The 20,236-nt window shown below is 41.3% G+C and overlaps 1 protein-coding gene across 3 annotated transcripts in view; it reads right to left on the reverse strand.

Moving 5' to 3' along the window:
- Window positions 1-1,870: 1,870 nt before the first annotated feature.
- Window positions 1,871-20,236, reverse strand: part of taok2b (TAO kinase 2b) — a 45,024-nt gene continuing 26,658 nt past the window's right edge. For 2 of the 3 annotated variants that reach the window (XM_061709006.1, XM_061709008.1), the window contains one exon: window positions 16,142-18,713. In XM_061709006.1, the coding sequence (XP_061564990.1) occupies window positions 16,914-18,713 (1,800 nt within the window). In that variant the 3' untranslated portion in view covers window positions 16,142-16,913. Of the gene's footprint in view, window positions 3,979-8,805; window positions 8,989-12,757; window positions 12,971-16,141; window positions 18,714-20,236 lie in introns of those variants that run through there. The other variant, XM_061709007.1, reaches the window with a different exon arrangement.

Below are 20,236 nucleotides of genomic sequence, written 5' to 3' on the forward strand. Positions count from 1 at the left end.
TAAACAAATCTGGAAATGCCATCCATTATTTCCTAAAGTCAAACTTGTTTATTTGTTTAGTGTTGTCTTTGTCCAGTGGGTAGAGTTGGTTCCGCTCCTCTGGAAGGTGCAGATTGATCCCCAACCCTGTCACGTACCAAAGTGTCCCTGCCGTTTAAAGTGCTGCTCCCTGTATAATTGGGGAAGGTTGTCATGAAAGGCATCCAATGTTTAAAAGAACCCAACTATGCCAAATCAGTATGTGGAACATGATTAGCAGCCAACCCTGCAAAAAAAAAAATACATCAAATTTAAATAAAACATTTTTCACCAGTAGACCCAGAACGTAAAACAATTTCTTCTCATAGAAAACAAGAAATTATATTCAAGAAACTGGGACCGAGGTTTTTTTGGTTCATCAGTAAAATCAATCAAATTAGCTACCAATTTGATTTCCAGTTATTAGACTCAAGAGACCCAGATATAAATCCAGACAAGTTAATGTGTTAATATCAATTTATTGTCTTTTTTTTAGATTACTTTTTAAAACACCTCATCTCAATTGCAGTACATGTGTTAACCTTTCTTCCTTCCTCTCTTCAAGCTTGGAACTGCTTGATGTGAGTGTTTAAATAAGCATCTTAACCCCCTGAAAAATCTCAGCAAATCTCACAGTCGTCCGTCTCCGTCCTTCATCCAGGAGTTATCCAGGAATCCAGACTTCATGTCACCCCACTCCCCACCCCAGTCCTATGACATTGACGACAGCCCGTCTGAAAGCACAACCACACCGATGTCCACACACAAAATCCGCCCCAGAACCCGTCATTCTTGGTTTATACAAGGAGTTTATGCATGCACTGAGATTCCAACCAAGCATAAAGTAGTAAGTTATACAGGGAATTGTCTTGAGCTGGTGTTTCTGAGTCATACAAACAGCAAGGTGATTATCCTTTCTCTCTTTTTTTTATCCAATTAAAATAATAACAGCAATAATAATAATAATAATAATAAAACAGCAACAAAAATGTCCTGTTACTTCTGCTGTCCTTCACATTAACAGCAGCCCACAGATGGAGATAAAGGTTTGGGCCTCACATGCATCACTGAACACTGATGGGTGTGGACGGGCCGCCACGGTCACTGCTGCTGCGCCGGCACCAGAGGGGGCTCGACCGCAGCAGCTCAGTCGATGCCCGCCCTCCTCACTTCTTCTGCACAACTTTTACCTGCACACCGCATTCATTCACAGTCAGATTATCAAATTAATCCTTAAGTCACAAACAAATAAATACAAAGGAAAACCAGTGTTTACATTCCAGTGGCCAATTTTTTTTTTTTTTTTTTTCAGTGACAGTCCAGAGGAGGTCAGAGTTTACATCATCGGTGGCGTGTTGCTGTTACTGCAAGCGTGCCTTACAATTCTGTTGTTTTGCTGTCTTAAAAAAAAAAAAAAAGAAGTGGTAATATTACCAGAGTTTACCACTTGACACACATACATAAATTAACAATTATTAATCTCTTATTAATAATCATTAATACCTTGTAGACACACCGTACCTGACAATGCAACAGTTTTTTTTTATCATTTTTTTACAGTAAAAGTGGGCCCTTTTGCTTCTCGCAAGAAAATTGTGACCATGATTACAACAATTACACCAGGATTAGTTATGGTAATACTGACACCTATAGAAAATGCAGTTGGAGTTGTTGCTCTAAATCTTAAATTCAATAGTCCTTTGAATATATCAAAATTACTATCATTGTCTTTGTTACTCTATAAAACCAAATGATTTGATTTTTGCTTTTAATAGTTCCATAAATATGTACAGTAAAGATCAAAAATGTGGGACAAGTGATCTTAAATGCCAGTGAAACTTGGACAGATACGGTACATTTCAATGTGTTCCATCATGTTTACATTTTTTTTTTCTTTTTTTGTACATCTATCTCATGCATTGGAGTGACTCCTGTAGACACCTATGTTGTTTAGATACTCAATATGTCATGGATGCCAGAAAGGTCTTTCTTTTCTTTTTTTTTCCTCCGAAGATATTTATACATGTCCACACAAACATTTTTCTCCTCATCCTCACTGCATTTTATGAGTCTCTTGACTTTACAAACATTCTGTGTATTTGTATTCAGTTTTAAATCATCCTGCAGTCATCAAATAAAAATTTTGATGGCACGACGTCCCTTTAAGACCCCCTTAAAGGCATTGGTGACTTTCCAAGCAACTTGTTTGTGTGTGTATGCATGTGTTCTTTTTTCTTTTTACACATTTAATACAAATAGAAAAAAAAAGTTGCAAATCAATAAAAAGTGTTCTCCAAATGCCAGCAGGCTCGAGGCAAAAAGTAAACCATCTTTTTTTTTTGTTGATTCTCCTCCTTTTTCCTTCTCTGGGCTCCAATTTACAAGTGCTTGCGAGATAATATCTGGACACTACGGACTACGTACAATTACATACACGATTCAACACAACGTCATCCTCCTTTTTTCCTTTCGTGTCCTCTCTCTTTCTCCATTCCAGCAAAGAACATCATAGAAGAAGACCCGGCTGCCCTCCTGTCACTGCAGCTGTGAGAGGAAATAAAGGCTAAATGTTCCCCCCTTTCACACATCCTAACTCACTATCATACATGTGGTAATAAAGTTAAAAACACTGAACGGAAACTTTAAAAAAAAATCTAGTATCACCTTAAACCAGTGCTATGACAGGTGGTTACATTCCTTCCCCTCTCTTTTTACCTGTGAGAATGGGAGAAACCCTTTCTACCCACCCTGAGTCTAAAGAGGTCGGGTGCAGCTCAGTAATGCCAGTTCGCCCTCTCTCTGCTGCTGAAGTTCACTCATATCTTTGACTGTCTGTACATTAAGAGGAGAAAGTGATATTTTTAAACCGTCAGCAGTTCTAATAATTGAAATCCTTCCAGGAAACCAAGAAAGTTGGTAAGCTGATAGTACTGAGATGCAACCTGTGATCGCTACCTTCCTAAATACGTCCCCCACCTGCCCCGCTGCCGCCGCCACCGCGTTGGTCGTTTCTCTCTCTTTCTAAGAGTATGAGAGGTGGGAACCGTTGGAGATGTGCGAAGTGACCGACGTGCTTCGGCTCAGGACGCCGTCGCTGCCCCCCGCGCCGCCAGGGCCCCCTCCCGAGGCCGTCCTCCTGAGAGGCTGGGGGCTGTTTCTCAGGGCCATCAGGCTGGGGGTTCCACGGACCCCCAGCCCGCCACCTCCGTAGATCCCCCCCTGCGAGGAGGAAGAGGAAGAGGAAGACGAGGACGGGCCGGAGATGGAGGGCGGGGCGGGCGGAGGGGGAGGTAACACGGCCAGGGACTGGGAGGAGGAGCGTGAGGGGAGGTGATGGGAGAAAGGTAAAGGGTGTGGGTGAGCCAGATCCCCGCCGGAACCTCGCACTCCGGCCCATTCTCGTTCCCTCTCCTTCTCCCGCTCCCGGTCTCGATCTCGATCTCGATCCCTCTCCCGCTCGCGGTACAGCTGCGGCGTGCTCTGGTGGTGGTAGTGCTGGGGCAGGTGGTGGCGCTGGTGGTGGGAGGAAGACGACGAGGAAGAGGAAGAAGAGGAGGAAGCGGACGAGCGGGACGAGTGGTGCATTTCCCTCCCGTCCCGCCCGTGGCCCAGGATTCCCAGGATGTGGGCGGAGGAGGAGGAGGACGACTCGCTCCTGCGATCACTGACCCCGCTGCTGCTGCTGCTGTTGTGGCTGCGGCGGGAGAGCTGCTGCGAGGGCGTGCTCTGCTGGTGCACGCCGTGGCTCCAGTGGCCGGCGGAGCGGGAGCTGGAGGGCAGGGCGTTGGGGTAACCCTGCTTGGGGTACGCTTCGCTGGGGATGCCTGACAGCGCCATGTTGCTGAAGCCCAGGCGGAGGCTCTCAGAGTCGAAGTGCTCGATCTCGCTGGCTTGTCGCTCCAAGAGAGTGCGAATGCGTTCTGAGCGCTCATTCTGGAGGGACAACATCTCCTCCTCAATCTAACAGAGAGGACATGAAACAAGACAGACCATGCATTCAGTTTTTTTGTGTTAAGTGTCCAATGTAAGTTATTCTGCCCCACACAATGACCGACACTTCTACTGTCAAAAATGCGGTTTTAGTAGTCTTCAAATGTTATCCTTCTTTATGTTATCCTTCTCTTTCATCAAACTCATTTTGCTTGGCGGGCCGGATTTGACCAATTTTTTTCTCGCGGGCCACACGCTCAAAATAACAAAAACGGTGCGAAATCTTTTTTTCTAATTCTTTTTTTTACTATTGTTATATAATCCAATATCAGTTTAGTTAATATTAAAGGAAATATGCAATTTGTTTACACTCTAATTATGTAAAATATATTTCTTCAGGATCTTTTCTTGAAATTTCTTGTTTTTTTTTTTAATTATGTAAGATACTTTTATCCCCTGCAGTTCGCCTACAGAGCCAACAGGTCTGTAGACGATGCTGTAAACATGGCCCTGCACTTCATCCTCCAGCACCTGGACTCCACAGGAACCTACGCCAGGATCCTGTTCGTGGACTTCAGCTCTGCCTTTAATACGATCATCCCATCTCTGCTCCAGAACAAGCTCTCCCAGCTGAACGTGCCTGACTCCACCTGCAGGTGGATCACTGACTTCCTGTCTGACAGGAAGCAGTGGGTGAAGCTGGGGAAACATGTCTCTGACCCTCGGACCATCAGTACCGGATCCCCTCAAGGCTGCGTTCTCTCTCCCCTGCTCTTCTCCCTGTACACAAACAGCTGCACCTCCAGTCATCAGTCCGTCAAGCTCCTGAAGTTTGCGGACGACACCACCCTCATTGGACTCATCTCTGATGGTGATGAGTCCGCCTACAGGTGGGAGGTGGACCAGCTGGTGACCTGGTGCGGTCAGAACAACCTAGAGCTCAACGCTCTAAAGACAGTGGAGATGATAGTGGACTACCGGAGGAACGCAGCCCCACCTGCCCCCCTCACCCTGTGTGACTCCCCAGCAGACTCTGTGGAGTCCCACCGCTTCCTGGGGACCATCATATCCCAGGACCTCAAGTGGGAGCTGAACATCACCTCCCTTACCAAAAAAGCACAGCAGAGGATGTACTTCCTGCGGCAGCTGAAGAAATTCAACCTGCCAAAGACAATGATGGTGCAGTTTTACACGGCCATCATTGAGTCCATCCTCACCTCCTCCATCACCATCTGGTACGCTGCTGCCACTGTAAAGGACAGGAGCAGGCTGCAGCGTATCATCCGCTCTGCAGAGAAGGTGATTGGCTGCAATCTCCCATCTCTCCAGGACCTGCACGCCTCCAGGACCCTGAAGCGTGCAGGAAAGATTGCAGCAGATCCCTCCCACCCCGGACACAAACTGTTTCAGACTCTTCCCTCTGGCAGGAGGCTGCGGTCCATCAGGACCAAAACCTCACGCCACAAGAACAGTTTTTTCCCGTCTGCAGCCTTCCTCATCAACAAGGCCCCGGTCCCCCCTCCCCCCCCCCCCCGACTACCACGGACTGCCCCCCCATCCCACTCTACGTTACATTAACGTAAAAACTCCAATCCTGTAACTTTTGCACAGACTCATATCCGGCACTTTACAAACCTCATTGTACATTTCTGTCTATACTTTTTACCTATCCTAAGTTGCTAAGTCACTTTTGTACAGACTCACCCGGCACTTTAAAACCTCATTTTGTAAATTTCCGGTCTACATTTTATTTTACTGTCTATACTTTTTATTGTGTATACATTTCATTCTATTTTATTTTATCTCTTATATATTTGTTTTTATATTTGTATTGTGTTGCACCAATCCCCATAACAAATTCCTCGTGTGAAAACTTGGCAATAAACCCCTTTCTGATTCTGATTCTGAAACAAGTATGCTTTTTTTATATTTCGCTTTTCTATAGGAAATTCAATTAAAAGCAAAATCTTTCTTATTACATCCGAGAGTGTTTCTTTGTGATTCAGAGATTTTTCCAGTACAATTAAGTGTATTTATTTTTAAAAATTGGCGCGGATATTTACACCAGTGTGCCGAAAAAGTCAGCACTTCTCTTTTAACTGTTTTACTTTCTCACTATCCTCGTATTCAAAAATGAAATTCTCCGAATAAATATCTTCTATCATCTTTTTTAGCAGTGATATTTTTCCTGCAAAAATATATAATAGTAGTCAGTTAATAAAAATAAACGACCGTCTACAAAGAAATAAAATCGGCAAATGCATTCTAGAAAACTAAAGAAATGTCGAAAACTGCTCTCTTTGTGGAATAACGATGGATTTGTAGAAGAAATATATTATCGGATATGCTGCGATTCATGGCAATTATTTATGCCTTCCTTTTTAGTAAATTAACATTTCGTTTTTTTACGTTGGAAACTTCTCGCGGCCCGCAAATTTGACACCCCTGCTTTATATCATCATGAAACACATTTGCAAAATATATGACTTATTGCTAGCTCTGCTAGCCTCAAACACGTGCCAACCATCTCACTTCCACATTGATGCTAATGCACGATTAAGATTCTTTGGAGTTCTTCGACTGACCGATCGAGGATGGTTCAGAAAGAGAATCAATCTCCATTGATTGTCCAACTTTAGAGCAGAAATAAACATATTTACATCTTGGTTCAAAAAAAACATTTTGGTCTCAATCGTTTGATTTCACACTCATGACAACTCTGAGGGGGGTGAGTTTTTTTCAAGCAGTACATTTATTTCTTGTATGATTGATTGGCAGCCGGCTCAGCCAATCACTAGCTGTTATCACTTCCTGATCTGTAGTCGTCATGCTACCGCCCTTCGCAAAGCAACCATCTGTTTATACTAACCCAGCGTTGGCTAAACGGGACGGTCCCTTTTGATTTGTCAACATGTGAAACGGTATATTCCACTGTAAATGTATCACGTTTGCCCTGCAGATATTTCAGCAGGGTTTGACTGATGGAGCAGGCAGCAAAGCTAATTTTGATTGACATGCAGTGGGAATGTTACTGTTGGCTTGCTGACCGACATGGCCGGGTCCCGTAGGAACTGCTCAGAACTCCACCTCTTGAAAAAATAAAATAAAAATCAACAAGTTGACCAATAAGAGCAAACTGGGGATTTGAGTGGGTGGGGTTTCTTAACGAGACAGTGGCTTAAACAAAGTATTTCAAACAGAAAGTGACAAGAAGTTCTGCAGCAGTGCGTGGCCATGAAGGCATGAAATATTAGTATTATAACCCGTTAACCCAAGCATTTTTTTTTTAATTTATTACCATTAAATATAATGGCAAAGTCAGGAAAATTCAGATTAAAGTAAATCAAGATTAAAAGTGCTGCAGTTCTTGACTAAAATTTGACATACTGTATACTATCGATCAATATCTGGTGTAAAGTGGCAGCAGTTGGATCAGTTTAATCAACTATAAGGGGGTTTTCTTTCATTTACCGTATTTTCGCGACCATAAGGCGCAACTTTTTTTTTTTTTTTTTTTTTTTAAATGTGCCGGGCGCCTTAAGAAACGGTGCGCCGTGTCTATTACCTGAATTACGGTAATGTCAGGTCGGCCACCATGAGAAGGTAAAAAGAGAAGGGGGCGGGTGAAGCTGAATGAGACCATCCACTGAGCTGTTTAATGCGAAACAGATGATGAAGACTTTTAAGGATTTGCTTGATGTGTAAAGTGAAATAAAATACAATCAAACTAAGTTTTGCTCCGCTCTATTTAAATAAGCACACTTGTGTGTGAGTGTTCTGCAGCGCCGGCCGGTCGGAACCGTCCACATTCCCCGGTTAAAGCAGCGGCTGCAGCAGCGCGGTGATGGTCGCTGCTGCAGCCGACTTCCTGGTTCCCCAAGCGGGTCCGATGACCTGGTTCCCGGCCGCTTTAAGAGCAGAGATTTCTGGGGTCTGTCTCAGGTCAGATCAGCTTCACTTTCCGAGATTTGCAGCCAAATCTGTCGGTTACAAACCCGGTACCGGATCCCGACATGCGCGTGTGTGTATTCGCGGCGCGACACACAGATTCTCATGTAGGCTATGTGGTGCTGGACTGGCGCAGCTGATGGACAGAAACTTATGGTGATTTTTAAAAGAAAAACTTTGCATAAGAGGTTTCCAGCCGGAGTCATTATAAGGGTGAATGAAAAGAGGGGGCTGGATGAAGGGATGATGATGATCAAGAAGCTGAGACAGGTCTGGAAATTCTGACTGGCGCAGCTGAATTAACGGAGCTCCTGTCGGATACAAACCCCGGTACCGGCTCCCCGACAGCGCGTGTGTGTGAGCGGGTCCAGCGCGAGGGTCCCGGGACGCGGGACCCGGGACCGCCGCGGGACCAGCGCGGGGGGGGGGCGGACCGGGACCCGGTCCAGCGCGAGGGAGCGAACGGGGAGCGGGACCCGGGACCGCCGCGGTCGGGATTTTTAAAAGAAAAGCGTTCCCTAAAGAGACTTTTCCAGCCAGAGTGAAATGAAAAGGGCTGGATGGATGAGGAGATGATCAATGGCTGAGACAGGTTTGTGCAGCAACCCGGTGGTTTTTTTAAATTCTTTAATGCAGAAACAGAATATGAACCTTTGAAGGGTTTGATTGATGTGAAAAGTGAAATAAAATATCAAACTAAGTTTTGCTTCTGCTGTATTTTTAGCGCGTGTGTGTGTTTTGCAACGCGTGTCTGTGCAGCTCCGTCTCCGTAGACGGCGCCTTTTGGGTCGGTGCGCCGTATGTGTGTTTTAAAACCAAAAATGACACACAAAACTGAGGGTGCGCCTTTCCACACAGTGCGCCATATGGTCGCGAAAATACGGTATGTGATTTTTAAAGAGTGCTAACCCTCTGCTCCAGCAGCGCCCGGCGGATGGACACTCTCTGCTCCAGGTCCTTGACCTCCCTCTCGTGCTGCGTGTCGGTGTGGATCTTGATCTTGCTCTGGTAGGCGTTCAGCAGCTCCAGCTCCTGCTGCAGCTGCATCCGCAACACCTTGTACTCGGCTTCCTGGGTCTCGTCCAATCGCAGCTGAGAGGCAGAAACAGGAGGGAGCGTGATGAAAAATGCATTTAGCTCAACTGCACGGACAATCTTACCTGGTTTTTTTTTTCCCTTTCCGTTTACAAGGTGAGAGGAGGGAAGGTTTTTAAGGTCTGATGAGGAAAAGAGAGGGAAGATGTAGAAGAATGCAGAAGAAGGAACAGGAGTGTGAGCTGCAGATGGGGAAATATTGTCTGAGCAATACAAGTTTGAACAGTGTGTGTACCTTCGTTCGCTGGATTTAAGACGATAAAACTGACATCCAGTTCACTATATATATATATATATATATATATATATATATGGCTGGGCGATATATCGAGATTTTAATATATATCGATATATTTTCAAACGCGATATGGTACGAGACAATATCGTTTATATCGATTTAAAAAAAATAAATAATTTTAATGATTTTTATGATTTTGATATAGCTTATTTTGTGACAAATTGACTTGAATGTTTTATTTGAGATTTGCACAAATGTTTTGTTATTTGCACAACTGTCAACCTCAGTGGAAAAGTCTGCCTGTTAATGTCTACATTGTATTAATTGCACAGTGTATTTTAATTTAATTGTTATGCAGGAAAGGGATATTTGTTTTATTTTATTCAAGAAGCATTTTTATTCTATATATGCAGGCAGTTTATTTTTATTTCATTTGTTTTATACATTTTGATATTGTGCAGACCTCTGTTAATAAAGGAACCTGTGTGACATTTGGCACGAGGCTTTGTATTAAAACTGACTGTTTTTTTAAGGGTTTGCCTCAGGAAAAATGAAGCTAACAGAGATGCTATGCTATAATGCTTTGGGGGAAACCCCAATTATGGCACAGAAAAAATATCGATATATATCGAGTATCGCCATTCAGCTAGAAAATAGAGATATAGTGTGACTCCAGGGTACAGAATAATAGGTCATGTATTGACTGGGCAAATGTTATTCCTTTAAATATGTCAAAATATCTTTTTTACCTCTGACATTAATCAGTGTTTAGTAAACCTTTCCAGATTTTACACCCCAGCGTGATGGGATGTGCACACAGGGGAAACAAGGACAGTGGGGATTTGGCTTATGGATACTGGGTTTATGTGGCACACTGTGGTTTGAGGTAATTTAAATCAAACAGACGGTTATGTCACTTCAGAGATGTTTTATTGCACCATCTCCTCTATTGCCATCTATTGCCAAAAGGTCAGGATCTGTCCTCGCAGGAGTATTATGAACAACCCTGAGAAGCATTTAAGGTGTTGCATCAAAGCTATTGTGGGATGGGGAGGGGGCTGAACCTTGTATTTGCCTCTCAGATAAAAAGATGATGATTTTTTGACTTTCAGTACTAACCTTTTAACTTTAACATCTCCTGAGCAGTTCAACTTTTGTTGTTGGGAAGCTGACTTCAGTTGATATCAGACTTCGGCAGCAGTTTTCTGACCCATAATGCCAGTTTAGAAATGTAGGGTAAGTGATTTCTGGATGACATCACATTTGGTAACGTTTAAACAAAACATCAACAAAACCCAGAGAGCTAGCTCCTCCCTCCCCGTCTGAGAAATACATCAACTTATTTTATCTCGTCAAAGCTGCAATAACTGACACACATACATATACATTTATATATGTAATGTAGGGATGGGCGGTATGGACTAAAAAATGTATCACGATAATTTCTGGTTTTTATCCCGATAACGATAAAAATGACGATTAAAAAAAATACCAATTCAACTCCACCTTTTTAACTATAAATCTATCACCACATTCAGTCTTTGGAGCCCCCAAAACAAGTTCTTAGCTTATAAAATCACAAAGTAGAAAAAAAATACAACTTGATAAATAAAGAAACAGGACAAATAAATAAAAGTTCACTGAAAATAAAATCCAATCAGTGATGACCTCTTCTAATATAAATAAAATGTGCAAATTAACCTGTGGTTGGAACATGCCACAAATTAGATACTATTGAATTTTTTTTTCCTAATAGTCAAACGTTATATCAAAATGTAACAACAATTTCCTTCTGTTCTTGCAGACTCTGCATATAATAGATGATGTTTGCTCCTCGTCACTGTTTTTAAATCCAAACCAGTTCCAGAGCTGGAGCCTCGTTTAACGACGAGCTCCTCGCTCTCAGATCCGCCTTCCGCCATGTTTGTTACACAAAAACATCATCAACGGGAATTTATCGTTTTTATGACAAATTCTTACCGTTGGAAATTTTTTTGACGGTATATCGTGAACGGTAAAATATCGCCCATGCCTAATGTAATGTACTTCATGCAAGCTTAGAGGTAATTATGGGGCTATTTCAGAGGGATGGAGGAATGTATATGTAGAAAGTGTAACTCTCAGGAGTAAAACCTACACGTTTTACTCTTTTAAAAAGTGTGTTAACATTTTATTTTTGTAAAATGTTGAACTCCTTTAGAAATGACAAATTTTAAAAAGGAGTGCAATGCTTTATTTTATCTTCAAAGATAAAACCTGACTGTTGTGGTATTATGAGTGTAAGTGCTCTTAGTATAAGGTATTTAACCTGCCGTTCAACTGCACTTTAGGATTTATCCTTCAATCCTCCAGATGTCCTCACATGCCCCACCATGGAGAATGATTAATCCATCCAGAACGTTTAGGGAGCTACCGTGTTGTGAAAGATGAGCTGCACAGGACAGGATGGGTCATTAGCTGTAGAAGTGGGGGAGTGTGAGCAGAGGTGGACAGAGTACTCGACCCCAGTACTTGAGTAAGAGTACAAATACTACTGGTCAAAATTTACTCCGTTACAAGTAAAAGTAGCTCAGTCAAAATATTACTCGAGTAAGAGTAGAAAACTACTTGCTTTTAAAGGTACTTAAGTATCCAAAAGTAAATGCTTTTAAATTTACTTTAAGTAAAAGTAAGAGTAAGAGTAAATTTCTTATTTTCCACATCAGTAAATTACTATATTTTTTTCTAAATTAATTTAAGGATCTTTTAACTCTTGTTTCTGAGAGTTCGATGTTGAGTTGTTGAAAGCAGAGAGGTAGTTCTGCTTCGGCAGACACAATAAACATTTGAAAATAAATGTCAGTGGTTTGTCTGTGCCCTCGTTTTTTACTCGGTCGAACTCAAACATTGAGTTAAGATACGGCCAAGGATTTTGTGAAAGTCCCGACTCAGACTACTCAGTGGGTTGTCTTTCTTCTCCTGACGCCATTGTTGCGGCTCTGTCTTGTTCTATATTACATCCATGGTCTTGACAAACGCAGGCTACTTTGGCGGTATCGTTTTGAGGAGGCTTGACGTATTTCCGCTTTACGTACATCCCAGTGGAGAGCGTGCACTGTGATAGGTTCCTCCTTTGACAAAAACAGCTTGTGTCCAATAGGATTTTAGGGAAGAAGAAAAAAGAGCAGACCTGAAAGTAACGAGTACTTTTCAGCCTTCCTAGAAATTTACTCGAGTAAAAGTAAAAATATTTGTCTTGGAAATGTATTCAAGTAAGAGTAATAAGTACCAAAGAAATCTAATACTCAAGTAAAGTACAAATCCTCTGGATATGTACTTAAGTACAGTAGTCAAGTAAATTTACTCCTTTACTGTCCACCACTGAGTGTGAGTGCAGGTGGACATCAACACTGAGGGACTGGGAGGAGGCTGGCCGGTGAGCGGGTGGACAGGCGGGCAGGCAGGAAGCAGGTAGGGCAGACCCCGAGCCAAGGACAGCAGTGGTGCGGTGCGAGTGTGAAGTGAATGATGTCTCCTTGCCTTACTCACAGCCTGTGTGGACAGCATGTCATTGATGGAGTGGTCATACTGCTCGGCCAGGATGGCCAGCTTACGAGTCTGCTCATCCTTCAGCCGCTTCAGCACCGCCTTGTGGTCCGACTTGGGCGTGTTCTCCAGCAGGTGGTTGCGCAGGGCCTTGTACTGACGGGTTTGGATCTTACAGGTGTCCTGGAACTGGCGCTTAATCTGAAGCTCTTTGGACTGCAAGGGGAGAAAAGAGAGATGCAAGCTGCTGGGCTAAAGAGCTCAAGTTAAAGAGAAAATAAAGAAAGAAGAAAATACAAGCACCAACCTCAACATGAAAGACCCAATGAATGAAAGTGAAACTGACCTGGGTTTGTGTTGTTCATCAGTGTTTGTGGGAGAAGCTTTAAAGAGGTCCTCCAAAAAATACTGAAAGACATCTTTTTTATATATAAACTATGTTTACTTGTATCTTCACATCAACTTTATTTAGTTGTTCTTTTTCCAGATGAATCAACTTTTTTTTTTCCTGGTCACGTAACTTTAAAGTGAGAAGAACTCGGTTAAAAGAATTCATTTTAAAACATCAAAAATTCACTCAAATACTGGACTGAACCACACCTGCAGTGATGTATGGAAGCATATGAGGGACTATATTTAAATTAAAATGCATTTTAATGTTCACATTTTAGATTTAAAATTGAATATTGGTAACTATTTGCTGAGGCATGATTTGAAAATTAAGTCTCAAACGTCTTTTTCTTTTTAATTTGAATTAAGTACAAGAATGAGCAGTGTTGAATACGAAAATTAAAATGCAAATCGGATTAAATATTATTAATTTGATTTATGGGTCAAATAATGCAGCCACATTCTTAAAATGAAAAAGCATTTCTGGAAATGCATTTTCATTTTCAAATTTTAGATTTAAAATTGAATATTGGTAACCATTTGCTGAGGCATGATTTGAAAATTGAATCTCAAATGTCTTTTTCTTTTTCATTTTAATTAAGTACAAGAATAAGCAGTGTTGAATACGAAAATTAAGATGCAAATCGGATTATATATTATCCATTTAATTTTTGACTCAAATAATACAGCCACATTCTTAAAATGAAAAACATTTCCGCAAATGCATTTTAATTTGAATATAGTCCCTCATATGCTTCCATAGTGATGAAGCATTTTGGCTTCATTTAGCTTTTGTTTTGCCTTCAATCCATCAGGTTTTTTATTGCTTGAACAACTTCTGTCAGTTGTGGTAGTTAAAAGAAAAAAAAAATGGAACTCTGATAGTATTAATTTGTGTTTTAGATCAATATAAAATTACAAATACCACAAAAAAAGCTATTTTAAGATTGAAGGCATCCTTAATCAGAGGTTAAACATAGTTCCAGGCATCTAATCAGCTGAAGACAAGTCAGAGGTTTGTTTTCCGGGTGATCATTTGTCTGATAGAAATCACCAGACTGAGTTTCATCAAACACAGAGGACTGCGCTCCAAGCTCCTCTTGTTATTTAACACACCGCTCTAAAGCAAAGGCTTCACAATATTTGTAATGTTATAAAAATAAAAAAGCAAAAAAAAAATCTCTTGACACAGACACAGCGTTCTTATTGGGAAGAACTAATTTTTGGACAAAGAAATGTTAAATCCCCATTACTTACCGGTAAATAAGGTAGTTATCCTAAAATATCCTAACAGGAGTATGTAATAATTATAATTTAAACTTTTTACACATTTAAAGAAAATAATCCCCCCAAATTAAAAGTCCCAGTAGCTACTTTCATGTAGAAGATATCCAGTTTATGCTCGGAACATAAAACGTGGATGTAAAAACGAGGATTACAATAAATAAAGCAATAAAAAGAAACCGCGAAATAGCAGAAGTTGTATTTTGTTTGGAGGATGATGGACAAAAAGGATGGATGACAACAAATATGTGCGATGACAAAAGGAGGAATCTGGATAAAGAAAATTAAATCTCTGCATAAAATCTCTAGACAAAACAAAAAATAGGAATGTAAACAAATGAAGACGTGCCAAAAATGGAAAATCATAAAACCAGACAAGACAATGATTTCAACACAAAAATTTATTTTTCTGTAAAGAAAAAAATCTAAGTATGACAAAATGTTTTTTCTATGCTTGCATGCACACTGCCGTACAGTACGCCAAGACCCATGCAGCTAAAATGAGAGAGAGGACAACAAAATGTCCACTAAGCACAATGCAGTACTAGTTGCATAAATACTGCACAAATTAAGTTAAAAAAAATAAAATGGAATAAAATAAAATAAAAAACTTCAGGTGATACAAGTCTGTGGAAACTCAAACACTCAGACAGTGTCGCAACAAAACAGAATGCAACATGTAAACGTACACAGAGGAGCAGGTCATAACTGAACACAAATGTAATCAACGGTATACAAGTTACATTCAAACAACGTCTGCTGGAGACTCCTCCTTTAAAGCTTGAATGTTAAAAAGCAGGTCAACTGGAAATAAAAAAATAAAAACCGTGGCCTACTTTTTCATTTCCCCTGGGTGATTTTACAATTAAGACTGAGTATTTCTACCACAGAAATGGCTGAAACAAGGCTTTTTAATTCCCTGCTCATTTGCATTTCTAAGCGGGCGCTTTTCCACGCAGAGATTTTACCCTGCACATGAGCAACTCACTTCTTTACACGTCTGTTCGTCTCAATCGAGTGAACTTCCAACAGCACTTTGTGATATTTAACGAAAGCCGAGTTGACGTGTAAAAATTTTGATAATCGATTATTCAAGCAACAACCATGATTAAAAACGATGTGCATTCTTTGGTCTCAGCCAGTCAAAACAGGATTTGTTGCTTTTGTGTCCGCTGTTATGACTGAGTGATTATCTTTGGTTTTAGGTAACAAGCACATTTGAAAACATCTATTTAAGTGAAGGCTGCAACAAATAAATTTCACTTTTTATTACGGATATTTCTGTTTTTCTCACGACTTGATAGGGAGCTGCTCCGTCTTAATATTCACATTCAGTAGTTTAGTCATTTTTGTCTTTGTTGCTGTATGCCTCAAAATATCTTCTGTATGGCTTACTAAAAATTACACTAAATATTAAATAACTTTTATATTATATTTCACTACTCTAAGGCATATTCTGTTTTTCATATAGTTGATTTCTCTATTCTTGTATATCTCACTTCACATCAAACATTTGTGCAAAAAGTTTAAAGTAGGCACTTATTCATTCGATGGGGGAAATGTTTACATGGTAAATCATAAGATTATTGCATAAAGCGCAATATAATAAAATAACTAGAACTTAAAAGATGGTTTTTACCAGCTAACATAAAAACAGTATTATTATGTATAGCCAATTTACCCAGAATTTATAGTAGGTACATTTATTGTACGGTAGTTTATCGTGATAGGCTTTACGTTTAAGCTGATTATCTTGAGTCGAATAAAAACGTTTTTCATTTGGCTTCAAACATTATGGTCCACGATATTGTGACTCAGGTATTTATTGCACTTTTACGCTGACAGCTAGTGTTCAGGGTGATGTAAGTGGAATTCCTTTTTCCTTTTTCACAGCATTCAGAACAGAGGAGTGGATCTATCCATGGAGCTGGAATTAACACTGTCATATTTGTTCCAGGCACTTAAAACATAACCAAAACAAACCAAAAAGAAAAGAAAAAGTGCACCCTATGAAATAAGTCCACTACAAGAAAAACAAGATTGCACAAAAACGGTCTCAAAAATAACCATAAAAATATTTGTCAAACAATACAAATAAAAGGAACTTCAAGGAACTTTTACAAAAAGCAAAATAATAATAAGTTGAAACTTCACTGGGTTTGGTACAGCAACTGTGGATCAAGCCTGTGGACCCATCTAGTTCTACAGTATGGCTTGTGTGCACACATGTGCACGTCTGACAACCAAAATCCCTTTCAGCCAACGCACACGTGTGTACATATCCTCGTGTGCAACTTAAATAAGGCTTGTTTTAAATAAATGTGACCACAAACCAGTTTGGGAATTATCTAACAGGAGAGAGACATTTGGACCCAAACCAAAAAGAGACAACGGTTGAACGATGGAATGCAGAGCATCATGGTCATGGTCAGGCTCAAGCTCACATATCACCAGCATACTTCACTACATTATACTTCAATCGCATCTATCTCCACGGCCGAATCTTCCCTCTGACAAACCTTCCAGATGAAGTTCGCCTCAGCCCACACTCCCACCTCACCTCCTCACGAAACATCCTCTCTCTTTCTTCCCTCTTCTGTCTCTCCCTCTCCCTTCTCCTCCTCTCCTGCCTCCTCTCTCTGACTTCCCGAGGGAGCAGTTGGGGCAACTTGCTCTGGATCTCCTTCTTCAAAAGGCCCAGCATTTGGAGTTTGACTCGAACACTGAGTGGCAGCTTTTTAATGACCTGCCTGGCCACTTTCATAACTATAGCATTAGCAAAGTCTGCCAGGACCCCGAGGGGACGCCCGCTAAAACGCTTCAACCACAGCAGGCCCTTGCCCATGTGAGAAGTTTTACTGCAGCGAGGCCGACACTGCACTGGCAAACTCTTCAGAAGAACTGGGATTTTGGACTGGCGGACACCCCAGTTACGGCCGGCTTTGGGAAACATTTCATAGAGGTTACGCTCAGCCACGCCACCCAGGACTGACTGGCACATTGCAAACAGGGGACGGGGAAGGCGGAAAAGGATGCGCATGCACAGACGGTTAACTTTTCGGGGTGCGTGCTGGAAGAAGTCACGGGCTGGCCGGACGACCAACACCACAACCAAGTAAAGGGAAAGGAAGAGGGAGGGGGAGCTGAGGAAGGAAGCGGAGATCAGAATCATAGGGATGTAGTAAATCCCCAAACTGAGTGAGAGTCCTAAACTGAAGAGAACACAAGCCCAAAGGCTGAGTGACAGGTAAGTGGAGAAGGACATAGAGCAGCAGGATCGCAGGAGGAGGTACGAGAAAAAGAGAGCCAAAAGAGCAAGTTCAGCGGAGAGGATAAGAGAGGCCACTGAGGGGAGGGGTGGTGAACGACGGAGGGAGAGGAGGAAGATGGAGAGCAGCAGCAAAGTGAGGTTGGAGGGCTGGGCAGCAGCAGAGAGGGACAGAAGGAGGCAGATGGCATGAGAAAAGAGTGAAGGGAAGGAAGTTTGTGAAGGGGGAGGGCTGGGACGAGGTGAGACGGGGCCAGGCTCCAGCTCGTCTGGGGTGTCGGGGAAGTAAAACTCTGATAACTCATCAGTATTTCGCTGGTGGGGGCGTCTCTTTTCAGCTGAAAGGGATGAGAAGTGCTCTGATGGACAGCCATCCGCCACACCCCTACCCTCTTCTTCCTCTTCATCAATGTCTGCATGCAAAGTTTTACTGTGGACTTCCTCATAATCCCACTGCACTCCTTCTACCTCCCTTATCTCAACCCCGTCTTCCAGTTTCCACTCATCTTCATCATCCCTGCCATCATTTTCCATTGGGCTTTCAACTGCAAAGTCACCATCTCCCTCCACTTCATCTATGCCTTCTCTAAAAATGTAATCATTTCCTGCTCCATCAAGCTCATCACCAGCATCATACATCTCCTTTACCACATTTTTGTTTTCCTTTTCTAACTCTCCATCCCCCTCATCCTCCACCTCTACAGCCTCGCTGTCCCAGCCGCTGCTTGGCCTCTCTCCCTCCTCAGGAGACCCCTGCATCTGGGTGTTCTCACTCACTTTGAGGCTCTTGGGCTGCTGACGAACTTCCACGGCGTGTTTCTGACGCAGCTCTTGCTCGCGCCTTTTGTTATACTCCATCTGGTTGGTGAGCTCCGTCTGGTGCTGTGTGCGGATCAGGTCGGCCCGCGTGCGCTGCACCAAACCCAGCTGGCGGAACTCCAGCTCCTGGGTGGATTCATGGTGACGCAGCAGCATGGCACACTCCAAGTCCTTCAGGGTCTGCTTTTTGTTCAGGTCCTACAGAAGGGAAGCAGAGACGGAGCAAGACAGGAATGAATAAAAGGGCTACTACTTGAAAGAGATGACAAAAGTTTAATTTTAATTTCTGAAAACTGAACTGTTATCTTTACAGTAAACTGTTTAACAAATAAGATATTTATAGTCTTTCCCAAATATTTTAATGCCAATTTTAAAACTTCAAAGTGAATTTTTCCATGCTACAAAAGTTTCAGGTTTATTCTATTATTTCGTTTTGTTTTGTTTCGTTTAATTATTTATTCAAACAGGTTAAAACAAAAACAAAAAAATAATCAGAATACATAAAATGTATATACCGAAAAAAATTAGAATCAGAATTCTGAGATTAAAGTCAGAATTCTGAGAAAAAAGTCAGAATTCTGACTTTAATCTCAAAATTCTGACTTTTTTCTCATTCTGAGAAAAAAGTCAGAATTCTGACTTTAATCTCAGAATTCTGAGATTAAAGTCAGAATTCTGACTTCTTTCTCAGAATTCTGACTTTTTTCTCAGAATTATTATTATTTTTTTTTAGTGGCCTAGAATTCTGACTTTTTTCTCAGAATTCTGAGATTAAAGTCAGAATTCTGACTTTTTTCTCAGAATTCTGACTTTTTCTCAGAATTCTGAGATTAAAGTCAGAATTCTGACTTTTTTCTCAGAATTCTTTTTATTTTTTTTAAGTGACAAATCTATACGTAGATAAATATTTCCTGTTTGAAAGAGTGTAGGATGAAGTTTCAAAAAACTGTTCTAGTCCTACCCCTTCTAATGTTCTGTTTTTAACATTTCTTCATTTCACACAACTTCTAAAAGAAAAGCAGAAAAGAAAAAGTCAGGCTGTCAGTTCATGTGTCCATTTTCTGTTTTGTATCCATAAAGAGTATTGATTTTAAAGATTTGTTTAAACTTACTTAGTGAATTGCATGATTTCATTTCATCTTTACAGTTATTCCACAGATTAACTCCCTTCACTGATACACAATGGGTTTTGATGTTTGTTCGTACATGCTGTTTTTTTAAAATTGCATATTCCCCTGAGTTTGTGTTTATTTTCTTTTATTTGAAACAACTTCTGGATGTCTTTCAAGACATTCTCCGTACTTTGGATACGGAATTTTGGATAAACTCTTTTGAGCAAATTCACATTTGTTTTTCCCCTTTCACAGATCCTCGGTCTTCCTCCACAGAGCCGTGTCACACATACCTTTAAGTTTCAGTCTCTTTTGATGTTTTCTTAGGCTTCTTTTCTACATTCTGCACTGCGCAAAATCCCTCTCCTGAAAAATCCCTCTAAAACAGACCATATTTGCACAGTCTTTTTACTAAATGTACTGTCACAGACCCTAACATTTCACAAGCCAAGTGATGCTGTGACCACACTAGTTCACATTCATTTAAAAATGCCTTTTATAATAAAACATATCCACATGTACCAGTGTTTCGGCTCTGTATCAGAAAAGAACTCCATCCACATTACAGTTACAACACGCTTATATAGCGCCTTTCTACTCCGAGGACGA

The sequence above is a fragment of the Cololabis saira genome, chromosome 19 (genome assembly GCF_033807715.1).
Source record: "Cololabis saira isolate AMF1-May2022 chromosome 19, fColSai1.1, whole genome shotgun sequence".
Lineage (NCBI taxonomy): Eukaryota > Metazoa > Chordata > Actinopteri > Beloniformes > Belonidae > Cololabis > Cololabis saira.